The sequence below is a fragment of the Emydura macquarii genome, unplaced genomic scaffold, assembly GCF_026122565.2.
Source record: "Emydura macquarii macquarii isolate MOO-44397 ecotype Brisbane River unplaced genomic scaffold, CSIRO-AGI_Emac_v2 contig_2239, whole genome shotgun sequence".
Taxonomy (NCBI): domain Eukaryota; kingdom Metazoa; phylum Chordata; order Testudines; family Chelidae; genus Emydura; species Emydura macquarii.
Window position 1 is genome coordinate 26762 of NW_027132376.1, and position 13938 is coordinate 40699.

Sequence of the window (13938 nt, forward strand, 5' to 3'; positions counted from 1 at the left end):
AATAGCCTTGATGTCATAATTGTGATCATTTTGTTTTAAATTAGGAAAAGGACTTTGTACAGGGGCCCCACAATATCTACTAGCCCCAGGCCCACAGGAGAGTTAATACGGCCCTTGCTATTAAGGTCCTGATGCTGCAAACAAGCACTTATTCCTCTGAGTGATTTGTTTCAAACACTTGTCAGAGATGGACTAGGCATACGTAATCCTGCCTCAGTGCATGGGGCTGGACTAGATGACCCCTCAAGATGCCTTCCAGCCCTGCATTTCTACGATTCTCTGACAGCAGTCTCATTTAAATCAAGGGGCTGATTCCTATCAATAAATGTTCTAATGTTATTTATGTGTTTCCAGGGGCTACATGTCCACCTGCATATCTCGAGAACTCAATGTGTCACAGCTGGACAGAGAATAAGCAAGAAAAACAATGAAACAGTTTGTCATAATTGGGTTTTACTTTTTCTTTTTACCCCAGATTTTTCTGCAAATTAAAAAGAACCTGGACACCCTATGTTCTGTCTCTGTTCAGTGGCAAGGTTAATTACTTCAAGGATTTGTGGCCCAAAGTCCTTCTCAAAGCCTCTTTCACGTCCTTGTTCCTCACGCTGTAGATGAAGAGATTCAACATGGGGATGACAAAGGTGTAAAACACGGATACAGCTTTCCTTGGATACAGAGAAGATAGCCAAGTGGGCTGGGCGTACATGAAAGCAGTGGACCCACTCAATAAAGTCACTGTCACCATGTGGGAGGTGCAAGTGGAGAAGGCTTTGTGCTTGCCCTCGTCAGAGCGAATCTTGAGGATGGTGGAGATGATATAGATGTAGGAGATGAGCACAATCAGGGAAGTGATTGCTATGATGAGTCCGCATAGGGTAAACATCACAAGATTATTGACGTACGTGTCGTTGCAGGAGAGACTAAGCAAGGGAAGGGCATCACAGAGGAAATGATCAATCTCATTAGACCCACAGTAGTTCAGGGTAAAGGTGAAGCCAATTTGCACCGTGGAATTCACACATCCGCAGATATACGACCCCACCGCCAGCTGAACGCAAACCAACTTGGACATGGTGACGGGATACTGCGGTGGGTCACAGATGGTGGAGTATCGATCGTAGGCCATCGCTGCCAAGAGAAATGCTTCAGTGGTGAGGAAGAGAACGAAGAAGAAGAATTGGGTGGCGCATCCATTATAGTAAATGGCTTTGTTCCCTGCTAGGAAGCTTGCCATGGCTATAGGGGCGATTGTGGAGGAGTAGCAGAGATCTAAGAGCAACAGGTTCATGAGGAAGAAGTACATAGAATCATAGAATATTAGAGTTGGAAGGGACCTCAGGAGGTCATCTAGTCCAACCCCCTGCTCAAAGCAGGAATAACCTCAGCTATATCATCCCAGCCAGGGCTTTGTCAAGCCTCAGCTTAAAAATCTCTAAAGATGGAGATTCCACCATCTCCTTAGGTAACCCATTCCAGTGCTTCAACACCCTCCTAGGGAAAAACTTTTTCCTAATGTCCAACCTAGACCTCCCGCCCTGCAACTTGAGACCATTGCTCCTTGTTCTGTCATCTGCCACCACCGAGAACAGCCTAGCTCCATCCTCCCTGGAACCCCCTTTCAGGTAGTTAAAGGCTGCTATCAAATCGCCCCTCATTCTTCTCTTTTGCAGACTAAACAAGCCCAGTTTTCTTAGCCTCTCCTTGTAAGTCCTGTGCTCCAGCCCCCTAATCATTTTTGTTGCCCTCCGCTGGACTCTCTCCAACTTGTCCACATCCTTTTTGTAGTGGGGGGCCCAAAACTGGACACAATACTCTTAATGCGGCCTCACCAATGCCGAATAGAGGGGAATAATCACTTCCTGCAACCTGCAGGCAATGCTCCTCCTAATGCAGTCCAATATGCTATTAGCCTATTTGACAACCAGGGCACACTGCTGACTCATATCCAGCTTCTTATCCACTGTTACCCCCAGGTCCCTTTCTGCAGAACTGCTGCCTAGCTCGTCGGTCCCCAGTCTGTTCGCCGCTCAGCTGGTTCGCAACTGGCTGCTTTTTATAAGGCTGGGGCAGTTGCCCCGCCCCTGCAATTACCCCTCAAAGCCCCTCCCCTGCAATTAACCCCTCAAAACCCACCTGGATCAAAGCACTCCCAATCAATCAATCAATCAATCAATCAGACACACCCTCAACTACCAAACGGTCCCTGTAACTGCACCAGTTATTGGGAAGGTAAAGTATGAAGTCAGGCTTTCCTTTTAACAACATCCCTCATTCCCTTTCCCTTTCCCTTTAGCTGGAGAGAGCTTTTAGAAGGAAAAAAGGCCCTTGTTTGAGAGTTTCTCAGATGGTATGGAAGATGGTCATAGCCGTCCTTTGGGGGAAAGGAAACGTTAGTCAAGATGGGCTGGAGCTCCTGTAGTTATTGTTACAGTCCAATCCCACTTTATCCCAGGTGGTTTTTAGAATCCAGCTGGAACCAGTGAAGGTGGTGATGCCTTTTGTCTCTCTCTCTCTTTGAGATAGGAGGAGGTGGGGATAGGAGTGTCTAGTAGCCAATTTCTATCCAAAGTCTCTCTTTCCGTAAGGACCCCAAAAGAGACCGGTGAGTGGAATAGCCACTCCCCTCATTACTTTGTCCACCAATGAGGCCTAGTTTCACACACACCAGTTTTGGTTCACTGATTTCTGATTCCACACTTTGCCTGTTTACCAGGCATGATCTTAACACAGTCCCTGATTTAGGCCTTTTTGTTTGCACTCACTCAGTCTTTCTGTCTCTATTTTGTACCTTTTCCACTTGACGTTTGTTCTTTGAGGCTATCGTGGCATCTTATGAACTTTCACTCACTTCTGCTAGTTAAATTCATGCTTAGGGTAAAATTGTAGGCCCAATTATCACAAGAGTTTGGGGCCAGAAACGGGTTCCTGGTTTTGGTGTCCTGTGTGCAATGGATTGTTGCATGGGAGGCGGAGGGTTTCTTGTAGGCCAGTTAGTTTCCACCCAAGCTGAGTGACAATTTTATGGATGAATAGTTAATTCTTTGAAGAATGTTGTTTTGGGTCAACAAACTATTTGTGAATTTGTGCTGTGTGCGCCAAAGAGTTTTGTGAACACAAGAACAGCCGTGCTGGATCAGATCAATGGTCCATCTAGCCCAGGATCCTGTCTTCCAACAGTGGTCAATGCCAGGTGCTTTAAAGGGAAGGAACAGAACAGGGCAATCATGGAGTGATCCATCCCCTGTCATCCAGTCCCAGCATCTGGCAGTCAGAGGTTTAAGGTCACCCAGAGCATCCTGGCTACAGCTATTAATGGACCTGTCCTTCATGAGCTTATCTAATTCTTTTTTTACCCAGTTGTACTATTGGCCTTCACAACATCCCCTGGCAACAAGTTCCACAGGTTGACTGTGCATTATATGAAGAGATACTTCTGTTTCTTTATTTAACCTGTTTCCTAGTAATTTCATTGGGTAACTCCTGGTTCTTGTGTTATGTGAAGGGGTAAATAACACTTCCTTATTCACTTTCTCCACACCAGTCTTGACTTTATAGACCTCTATCTTATGCCCACTCAGTCATCTGTTTTCCAAGCTGAAAAGTCCCAGTCCTTTTAATCTGTTGCATAGAGTTAATCATTGTTGTTGCCCTGCTCTGTTCCTTTTCCAATTCTAATATATTTTTTTGAGTTAGGGAAACCAGAACTGCACACAGTATTCAAGGTGTGGGTGTACCACGGACTTATGTAGTGGCATTATAATATTGACTGTCTTATTATCTAACCCTTTCCTAATCGTTGCTAATAGTCTGAAAAATGACCATTTATTCCTAACCTTTGTTTCTTGCCTTTTAACCAATCCACAAAAGGATCTTCCCTCTTATTCCATGATTGCTCAGTTTTCTTAAGAGCCTTTGGTGAAGGACCTTGTCAAAAGCTCTATGAAAGGCCAGGTATACTAAATAACTGGATCACCCTTGTCCACGTGTTTGTTCTCCCCTGCAAAGAATTGTAATAGATTGTATGATGCTGACATGGAACTGATTTCAGTTTCCTTTACAAAAATTTCGCAAGTGATGGTGAAAACAAGGTTGCTCCTCTGTCTCTCTGTTTCCATCCCCATTTGTCTCTCTCTCTCTCTGAGATCTATTATAAAATTTTGCTATCTTTTAGTCTCAGAGTCAGAGCTGATACCTCAGCTTGTTCTGCTTTTCCCCACGCTTTGTTAGGTTAGGTACAACTAAGGTTATGTTAATTCTGGATAGAGAGCACTGGACACTGGATTCATCTAGTGAGCCGCAGACCTAGCAATCTATGAGAGACGAACATAGCCCCCATAGATGGAGAGCGCTAGCTAACTCCCTAGCATGTTACACGGTGAGATCAATGCTGAAAAAAAAGAGAAAAATAAGGCAAAGGACCAAGAAGTTTTGCATTAATCTTATTACACAGCTGATCTCAGGAACCAAGAATCCTAACTTCACTGGAATGACTCATAGACTGTAAGGTCAGAAGGGATCAATATGATCATCTTGTCTGACCTCCTGCACAACACAGGCCACAGAACCTCACCCACCCACTCCTGTAATAGACCTCTGACCTATGACTGAGTTATTAAAGTCCTCAGATCATGGTTTAAAGACTTTAAGGTACAGTGAATCCACCAGCAAGTGAGCTGTACCCCATGCCACAGAGGAAGACGAAAAACCCCAGAGCCTTTGCCAATCTGCCCTGGGGGAAAATTCCTTCCCAACCCCAAATATGGTGATCAGCTAAACCCTGAGCATGCGGGCAAGACTCACCAGCCAGACACCCAAGAAAGAATTCTCTGTAATAACTCAGAACCCTCTATACCTAATGTCCCTTCAGAGGCCATTGACATGTCTATCACCAGTAGTCAAAGATCGGTCAGTTGCCAAACTAGGCTCTCCTATCAGACCATCCCCTCCATAATTGTATCAAGCTCAGTTTTTTGCCTCCACTGCTCCCCTTGGGAGGCTGTTCCAGAACTTCACTCACAGCACATCCTGCCTAAAATAGCCTCTCCCTGCTTGGCTTTAGCTTTCCAACTGGTGCTCCTATGACAGAATCGTAGAAATGAGTGGGTAGAAAAGATGCCACAGGAAACACTTACAAATTTGTCTGGACTGGAGGGTGATAATGACCCCTCCTGACCTTAAAACTTCTAGGTCTATACATGACACAGTAAGTCCAGAGTGGAGCCAGGAAATGATTCTACCTTAGATGTAGTGTGAACCCAGGCAGAAGAAATTGTCTGGTCATTTTACATTATTTTTATAAAACATCCTCCTTTGAACTGCACAGCTCCCAAATTTTTAAATCATTCATAAAAACTTTCTCCTCCTCCTCAGTCTCCTCACAGCATCCTTCACCGCCTTGTTTGTCAAGCTGTAGCTCACAGGGTTTAACATGAGGGTGATGACGGTATAAACAAGAGCATCACTTTGTCTACATCCCGTATGTGGTTGGACTTGGGCCACAGGTACATAGCACAGGCTACACCATTATACAAATGGGAACAGAGGCACCTTAGAATTCGGACGTACTCTTTGTTAATATCATAAAGATTCTAAAGAATAGTTGATATGTACATGAACCAAATATACAAAAAGAACTAAAAGGATTCATATTTATTAACAAATACTAATGAGGGATTCTCAAAAGTGCCTAAAACCCATTGGGAATTCAGTGCCAAATGGTTGTGGCATTTTTTAAAACTGCACTAGGTACCTACCTGCACCATTTAGTGCCTACATAACGTTGTCCACTGGCCGTAGGGGACTTAGGCTGATGTTTGTGACACTGTGAATGTTGAAGCAGAGTGCTTTGTGTCTGTGGGTGGTTTTCCATCCCAGGGCAGGGACATTGTTTAGGCCAAAAAGAGGCAGAGGAAGTTGTTTGTGCAAGAAGATGGATCCTGGTTTTTTTGTTGCTAGACACCCTGTGTTCACTACCTGACTCCCGGCGTAATTCCCAGTCACTGAGTCCAGCCCTGCCCTGTTCCCAGCCCTGGTTGCTGACTGCCCTGGCTCCAACCCCAGGCTATGGTTCTTTGGTTTCTCACTCCATGCTGATCCTGCTTCAGCTCTCACACCTGGCTCCTGACTTCAGACCCAGCCATTGGCCTCTGGTTCCTGAACATGGCGCTGGCCGCCAGCCCAGATTGGCCACATCATGGTCACTAGTCCAGCTCTTCCATAAACTCTGTGCCTTTTATTTCAGAGACAGAACGAGTGAGAGAGCTCCACTTACGTTGCATGGAAAATATTGCATTTCCGATTCCCGTTCCCCGGCCCCGACTTGAAAGCAGAACAAAAAGCTGGAAATGCAATGTTTTCTGCGGCAGGGACATTTAAAAAAAAATTCCACTTCACTAGGGGTGGAAATGAATTTTTTCCCCAAAAAATCTCATGCAGGGAGATAGATGACCAAGCTGGCAAGCCACCCGGGCAGCTGAGGCTGCAAGCAGTGCACCTTGCCTGCCCGGGTATCCCAAGGAGCCAAGCAACCTAGGGAGTCAGGCAGCCTGAGAGCACATCTCTCCACCTTTGCACCAGGCGGGCAGGCCAGGGATCCCAATTTCCTTTGCAGCGAAGAGAGAAGGCCAAGGAGCTGGGTTTCCTTGGAGCCCAAGAAGCCAGACAGCTGGGGAGCCCACCCACTTATCTAACCACCACGAGTGCCAATGGGGATTGCAAGCAACCTGGCAGCACAAAAACTGACCAGGCAGCCTGGAATCAAAGGGCGTTGGGCAACCTGGCTGCCCATCAGGTGGGCACTCAGGGAGTGAAGAGCTTAGGAAATTGACCAGACTGGGGAGCCAGGCAGGTGGGAGATTTGGACAGAATGCAGCTGGGACAGCACAGGGTGTCAGTCAACCAACAGCTGGTGAGACAGAGATCTCTGGGAGCTGGCAAACTGGGGATCCCTGGGACATGAACAGTTCACCGGGCTGAGAACTGGGGGAGCTGGGCACACCATCCCCCCACTCATCTGCCATCTGCCCAGCCTGGAGGGAGGGGCTGGTCCAGAATATAAAAGAAATATCAATTCAATTAAAATAATATATTTGTAAAACGTTTCAAAGCATATCAAATACACTTTAAAACATTTAAAAATAGTAACAAATATTGGAAAAAAGTAAAGTCTGAAATTGAACCAATACCTGCGGGGTGAGAGTCAATGGGACGTGAGCTCCCTCATCACATGTCAGGAGCTTCGTGTGCCCCCCACTCTCTGCCCCCCAGGGCATGGCTAACAGCAGTCTCACTCCGGCCATGTGGCCACCCCAGCCGGGGAGTGAGGGGCGGCCCCTCCTGGGCTTCCAGACCCACAGACAAAGCCCAGGGGGAACCACTCCCATTTACACTTGCCGGACACAAGGCTCTTGCTCTGGTTGTACAGGGGCTAGGAGACCCCAGGCAGAGTTCAAATAAAACTAAATTTTGCATAAGCCCTTATTTACACCATCTGTTATGAATTATTCCTCTAATGCCAGGTCTTCTCCCCCAGGTTACAGCTGGGGCAACTGAGGCATGGAGAGCTGAGGTAATTCAGGTGCGTAGCTGGGCTTAGATCACAAGAGCTCCAGGTGACTTCCCCTCCTCTTTATAACCCCTGTTGCCTGGTTCCCCTTGTTATTGTTGTGGGCTGGGATTGTCAAGGCAATCTAAGGGAGTTAGGCCCCCAAGATGTGCTTGCCGTACTCGCCCTTAGGCTCCTTTGCAAATCCCAGCCTTCATATTTCTGAAAGTCAAGAGAAGCCCAGGCCTTGGAAGATGCCAAGAGAGACCCAGGGCTAGAATTACAAAGGGGTTTAGGCATCTAAAGAAGGTGATAGTTGCCTAGTGGGATTTGCAGTAACACCTCAGCAAGTTAGATGCTTAACTCCCATTGGATACCCATGGGATTTAGCTACCTGGCAGATTTAGGAGCTTTGGGAAATCCCAGTACATACCTGCCCCCACCTTTAGGTGCCCAAATCCCTTTGTAATCCCGGTGCACAGAAAGCACACAAGCTGGGCTGGAGTCAGGAAACCCTGGGGGAGATTCTAAGGCCTGTGCTAGGCAGGGGGTCAGTCTAGAGGAGCAGAACAATCCCTTTTGGCTTTACAATGGATGAGTCGATGACGTTTTGCCTCTGAGCCTCTGCTTCTGAGCTGTTCAGGTCTCTCAGGAGTGAGTCCCACAAGCCCTTAGGAAATAGACATGGGCAAATCACCTTCCCACATCATCACTCCTTTAATGCCAGTGATGCTCAAAGCCAGCTACACACTGCTCAGCTGCAGAGAGCAACCGGGGTGAGTCTAGTTCTGTCAGGTCATGCTCAGAGTGAGGGGTGAAAGGACTCTTATACACCTGTGTTTTTGTCATCTAAACAGATAGATGGATAATGACCTGGAGCTGGACGATTGGATTCATCACCTGCAGGGAAAAATCCACAGAGACCAGTATAGTAAGTGTGCTATTTCCATTAAATATATGTGGGGGGGATTTAAGGGACATTTAAAGAACACGAATCAGAATTGCTGTCAGCACTCGTTAAAGATTTCACTATTAAGTTACACAAGTAACTAGAGACAGTCCGAAGAAACAAAAATTCCTGCTTTCGAAAATGTCAACTTTTCATCAGAAACCCCAAACCCGTTTATTTTCTCCTTTAGGCAACTGAGAACTTTCAGCTGAGAAGTGTAAATTTAAGATGAAAACCAAACAAGATTTTCAATAAAAACATTTTACTTTAAAACCAATTTTCCATCCAAAAAAACAACCCAACCAACCAAAATTTAACTGAAAATTTCCAGTGAGACTTAAACTTCAAACAAGGGTGGGGAAACTTCAATGTTGACTAATAACTTCATAACTGGAAACCCATTGATTCGGTTGCAGCTGTTTGATTTCTGTTTTAAGGGAAAGTAAAACTGAGTAATGGCAAAGCCGATACCCACAAAATATGTGTTATAGGGACTAGGAGCTTTGAGTCCATTTTCAGAGTTGCACCCAGCAGCCAGATCTGTCTATCCTGACATGGAGCTTAGCTGGACATGGAGGAGGTCACTGGGACTAGAAACCTCTTTGTCTAGCACCATATCCAGGCTCCATCACTGCTGACAGCTGAGCACAAATTCTGTAACGAGGTGCACAGAATATACACATTATAAGACACAGCCCATCCTCCAAAGAGCTCATAGTCCTAGTAGACCAGGCAGAGAAAGGGAGGGAGGGAAAGAGAGTCACTGGGAGGGGAAGTGACTGGCTGAAGGTCCTACAGGAGGTCAATGGCAGAGCCAAGGACAGAACCAAGGTGTCCTGACAGTCACTGACCCGCAGAGCACAGACACAAAGTCACAAAGGGAAATAACACAACACAGCAGTAGCTGAGCGATGCCAAGTCATGGCTCAGATCTTCACAGGTGTGAACTGACCCAGCTTCCAAGACTTGACATCGGTGGGAAAACGCACCGCACTAGTTGTTTCATTCTCTGCAACGAGGAGCCCTCACCGCCCCTGCTAAGTGGATGTGAGCAGGGATGTGCTCTGACAGTCACATCGTCAGTTATTATGGAGAGAGGAATCAGGATCGTTCCCTCGGTCACTCTAATCCTCACCGTTGCCCTTCTCCTTCCCTCCTCAGGCAGGACACAATGTGCTGAAGAAGAAAATGTCCAACAGAACCACCGTGACCGAGTTCCTGCTCCTGGGATTCTCTGAGGTGCGGGAGCTGCAGATTTTGCACTTTATGGTGTTTCTAGTGATTTATCTGGCAGCTCTGTTGGGAAACCTTCTCATCATCACAGTCATAGCCCTCAACCGCCACCTTCACACCCCCATGTACTTCTTCCTGATGAATCTGTCCATCATAGACATTGGCTCCATCTCTGTCACCGTCCCCAAATCCATGGCCAATTCCCTCATGAACACCAGCTCCATTTCTTACGCTGGGTGTGTCACCCAAGTCTTTTTCCTCTCCTTCTTGCTGGGAGCAGATTTTTTCCTTCTCACTGTCATGGCGTACGATCGCGACGTCGCCATCTGCCAGCCGCTGCACTATGAGAGAGTGATGAACAGGGGAGCTTGTGTCCAAATGGCAGCCGGGGTCTGGGCCAGCGGTCTTCTCATTTCTTCCCTGCACACCAGGAATATGTTGGCAATCTCCTTCTGCAGAGGCAACACGGTGGATCTGTTCTTCTGTGAAATTCCCCAGCTTCTCAAGCTCTCCTGCTCTGACTCCTACCTCACTGAAATGGGGGTCATTCTCTTTAGTGTGGGCTTAGCCTTATGCTGCTTTGTTTTTATAATTGTGTCGTATGTTCAGATCATCAGCACAGTGCTGAGAATCCCCTCTGAGCAGGGCCGGCACAAAGCCTTCTCCACCTGCCTGCCTCACCTCACTGTGCTCTCCTTGTTAGTATGCACTGGCATCTTTGGCTACCTGAAACCTCTCTTCAGCACATCGTCACGGCTGGATCTCATAGTGGCTGTTTTCTATTCCGTGCTGCCTCCTGTAATGAATCCCATCATCTATAGCATGAGAAACAAGGAGATCAAAGCTTCCATGAGGAAACTGACAGGGTGGTGGTTATCCACTAAAAATTAAAGGTCCATCTTTTTCCTCTGACTGTGATTTCATTCTGTGTGTGTAAGAAATGTAATCAATGGGTGACATTAGTGTCTCTGTGAGAACATGCTTTGCAATCTCTTTACATGCAAAGGGGTATTTACAGTAGCATAAATGCACACTGTGGGAGAGTAAAGAGTTAAAAGCTGGACAAATGGTCAGGCCTAAGTTTCAGGGAATGGTGTCAAGGTTTGGAGAAACTTTGTTTCCGTTAATTGGTGTGAATTCTAGTTACAGTCTGTTATCTCTCTTCTTCTCCTCCCTTCCAGGCCATCTGTGTAGGGGATGCGTCTAACTATCACCACTCCTGCACAAAGCCAGAGTAGGAAGAAAGCATTATTTTCCTTCCCCCCGGCATACCTTTACTTCAAAGAATGTTAGTGTAAAATTAATAGGTTTTAAGGTGATGTGCCTGAACTCTGTATGGTAATCCTGTAAATAATGAACAGGGGCGGGTATAATTGTATTCATCATGTAGTTGTTAATATTCATTTTATAGGTGTCAATGTATCCAAACAAGGGTCAATGGGGAGTTGCTGGAAATGTATACATTTACAGACTGGTATGGATAAAATAATTGTAAAGTAACCCCCCGTTGCTCACTCGCAGCGTTGAGGTAGAACGAGCAGGCAATAAAGGTTTCCGTCTCCCCAATCCAGCCCAGGGACAACCTGTTGGGTTATTTCTAACACACACAAACTCAGGTCAATGGAGTTACTGTAGATTTACACTAGTGGAAATAAGCTCGGAATCTGTTTATCTATCTATGTGTCTCTCAGGTCTCTGTACTGCCACCCATCCCTGGGCTAGCTGAATACCTTCCACATAATAGCAGCAGCCAGATCAAAGTCTAGTGAACTTGATGAGGTCATTGAGTCTTTTCCTTTTGGGCGTATAAACTCGACTTGTGTTATGCCGGCTGTTGGTTTATTGGTTGTTTGTGTAACTCCGAGGGATATGACAGCATGAAATCCTAAGTTCTGTGTTGTGGAATTATTGCCAAGCTTATGGCACATTCCTGCTGTCTCTCAGGGGCCGCGTGTTGTGCTGGATTCCAGACAGCTGCTCTGGCTGGGACAGGTGTTTGACACCTGGCTGAAGGACCACCACTGACAGCCGTCAAGACTAGGCTTTTGGGGGTCATTGATTTTTATGGTCTTTGAATGAATTCCCCTCCCTGCCCCGGGAAAACAGGCAGCTAGAGAATGGAACGTCACAGTTTAAACCCATGGCACAGAGACGGGGGCCTGGTGAACAGCACGGTTTTGCTTTCCGCAGTGAGAGACCGAACATGGACACAAACAGGACAGACAGAAAGAAGCAAGAGGGAAGGAGAGACTCTACCGAGCCGGAGATTCTGATTAACATGGGACTGACAGAAGGGGTAAGATCAGACCACGGGAGGGGTCTGCATCTGCCCTCAACTGAAGGCATCTTCAGGAAGGTGGAAATGATGCGGCTGTAGGACAAGATGATGAGCAAAAATGGAACCAGTGAAAGGAACACAGTAAGGATAGTAAGAGCAACTTCATTCTGGCGGGTGTCTGTGGAGGACAGTCTCATCACAGGGAGAATGTCCCAGAAGAAATGACTGATTCTATTAGACCTACAGAAAGGCAGCGTAAATATGGAAAGGGTGTGTCCAAACGCCACCAGGATTCCAACGGTCCAGGAACCAGCTGCCATCTGAGCGCAGAGGGTTTGGTTTATAATGAGGGTGTGTTGCAGGGGATGGCATATGACCATGTATCGGTCATATGCCATGACAGAGAGGAGGCAGCATTCTGTAATGCCAAAGAGAACAAAGAAAAACATCTGAGCACACCAGCCCACGAAGGAGATAGTCTAGGTCTCCGACAGCAGGTTCACCAGCATCTTGGGCTGTGTGACTGAGGTGTAGCAGATCTTCCAGGAAGGATAAATTCCTGGGGAAGCAATACATGAGAGTGTGAAGGGCAGAGTCAGCGATCGTGACGATAACAATCAGAGTGTTCCCCACCAGGGCCATCACATAGAAGGTGAACACCAGCAGAAAGAGCAGGACTTGCAATGACTGGAAATCAGAGACTCTGTCTCAGTCACACAGGTCTGGTGGCCCTTCTCCATATCTTCAACACACTTCAGCAGGGACCTGGGAGGTTGAAAACAAAGGGAAGCACCTTTTCTAATAATAGATGTAGAGATGGGCCGAAAAAGTGGTTGAAACCGTTCTCTTTTGCAAAATGCTGTTTTGTTGATATTCAAATAACTTGCAGAAATTTGCCGGTTTTGGGCAAAATGTTCCACACAAAAATATTCAAACCCTAATATTTTGTGTATCTACTTTCCCATTTCATTTCATTCCAGATTTCTTGTTTTGTTTTGATTGTTTGACAGAAGCTATTAGGAAGCTATGGATCACTTGATGATGACCTGTTCTGTTCACTCCCTCTGAAGCACCTGGCATTGGCCACTGTTGGAAGACAGGACACTGGGCTAGATGGACCATTGGTCTGACCCAGTATGGCCATACTTATGTTCTTATTATTTGTATGTTCTATTACGCTGTAAAACATTAAAATTTAATATGTAATACATGATTATATGTATACATTATATATACTTTAATATATGTTATTTTACGTTATACTGAATATTTTACTATATTGCATTTAATATTTATTATTCTATTATCATTCTAAAGGGTCGTTTCACTTCAACATGATCAAAACAAAACATTTCAATAACGTTCTTTTGAGGCTTGTGAATCAAATCTTTATTCAAAATTTCCATTTTTAAACGTATTTAGGTGCCTAGTGGGATTTTCAAAAACCTCTAAGGTAACCTTAGAGCATGGCTACCAGGTTTGTGTGCATTTGTGTACCATATATACACATTAAATAAAAGCAGAGTATGTGGATAGCTAGCTTGCTAGATAGCTAGATAATAAAGCCAATTATTGTACCTTTTTGTTGTTCATGACTGTTGATGTCTAGATAAATGATTTCCTTGAAAGTATTCATTATTTGGTGTTATTCATCAAAGAATTTATGTGAATCTTTCTTACTCCATAACTCATTTACAGGAACTTCATGATAAACATTGTCTGTGAGCCTTGAGCTGTTTTGACTTGACTTGCCCACTATGTAATGTGATTGTCTACCTTATCAAGTATAAACTGTTAATCCAATCCCACTATGCGATCTGTATGTAACTGAACCTAAGTAACCCCTATATAAGCCTCTTGTTTTTGATAGCCAGGTGAAGTTCCAGTGTCCAGCATCCAGACATGCTGCCTGGGCTTCCCTTTAGCTAAAGTATT

At 45.6% G+C, this 13938-nt stretch overlaps 2 protein-coding genes across 2 annotated transcripts; one reads left to right on the plus strand and one right to left on the minus strand.

Annotated features, from left to right (window-relative positions):
* Positions 1-541: 541 nt before the first annotated feature.
* LOC137161029 (olfactory receptor 9S13-like) lies at positions 542-1303 on the minus strand. Its single transcript, XM_067560033.1, has one exon. The coding sequence runs from the start codon at positions 1301-1303 to the stop codon at positions 542-544; it is 762 nt and encodes a 253-aa protein (XP_067416134.1).
* A 7101-nt stretch (positions 1304-8404) lies between these two features.
* Positions 8405-12021, plus strand: LOC137161030 (olfactory receptor 14A16-like; the record flags this gene model as incomplete). The annotated part of the gene is made up of 3 exons (XM_067560034.1): positions 8405-8474; positions 9787-10591; positions 11916-12021. Coding segments are annotated over exons 1-3 (981 nt in total), but the record flags the coding sequence as incomplete, so codon positions are not given.
* Between the last annotated feature and the right edge of the window lie 1917 nt (positions 12022-13938).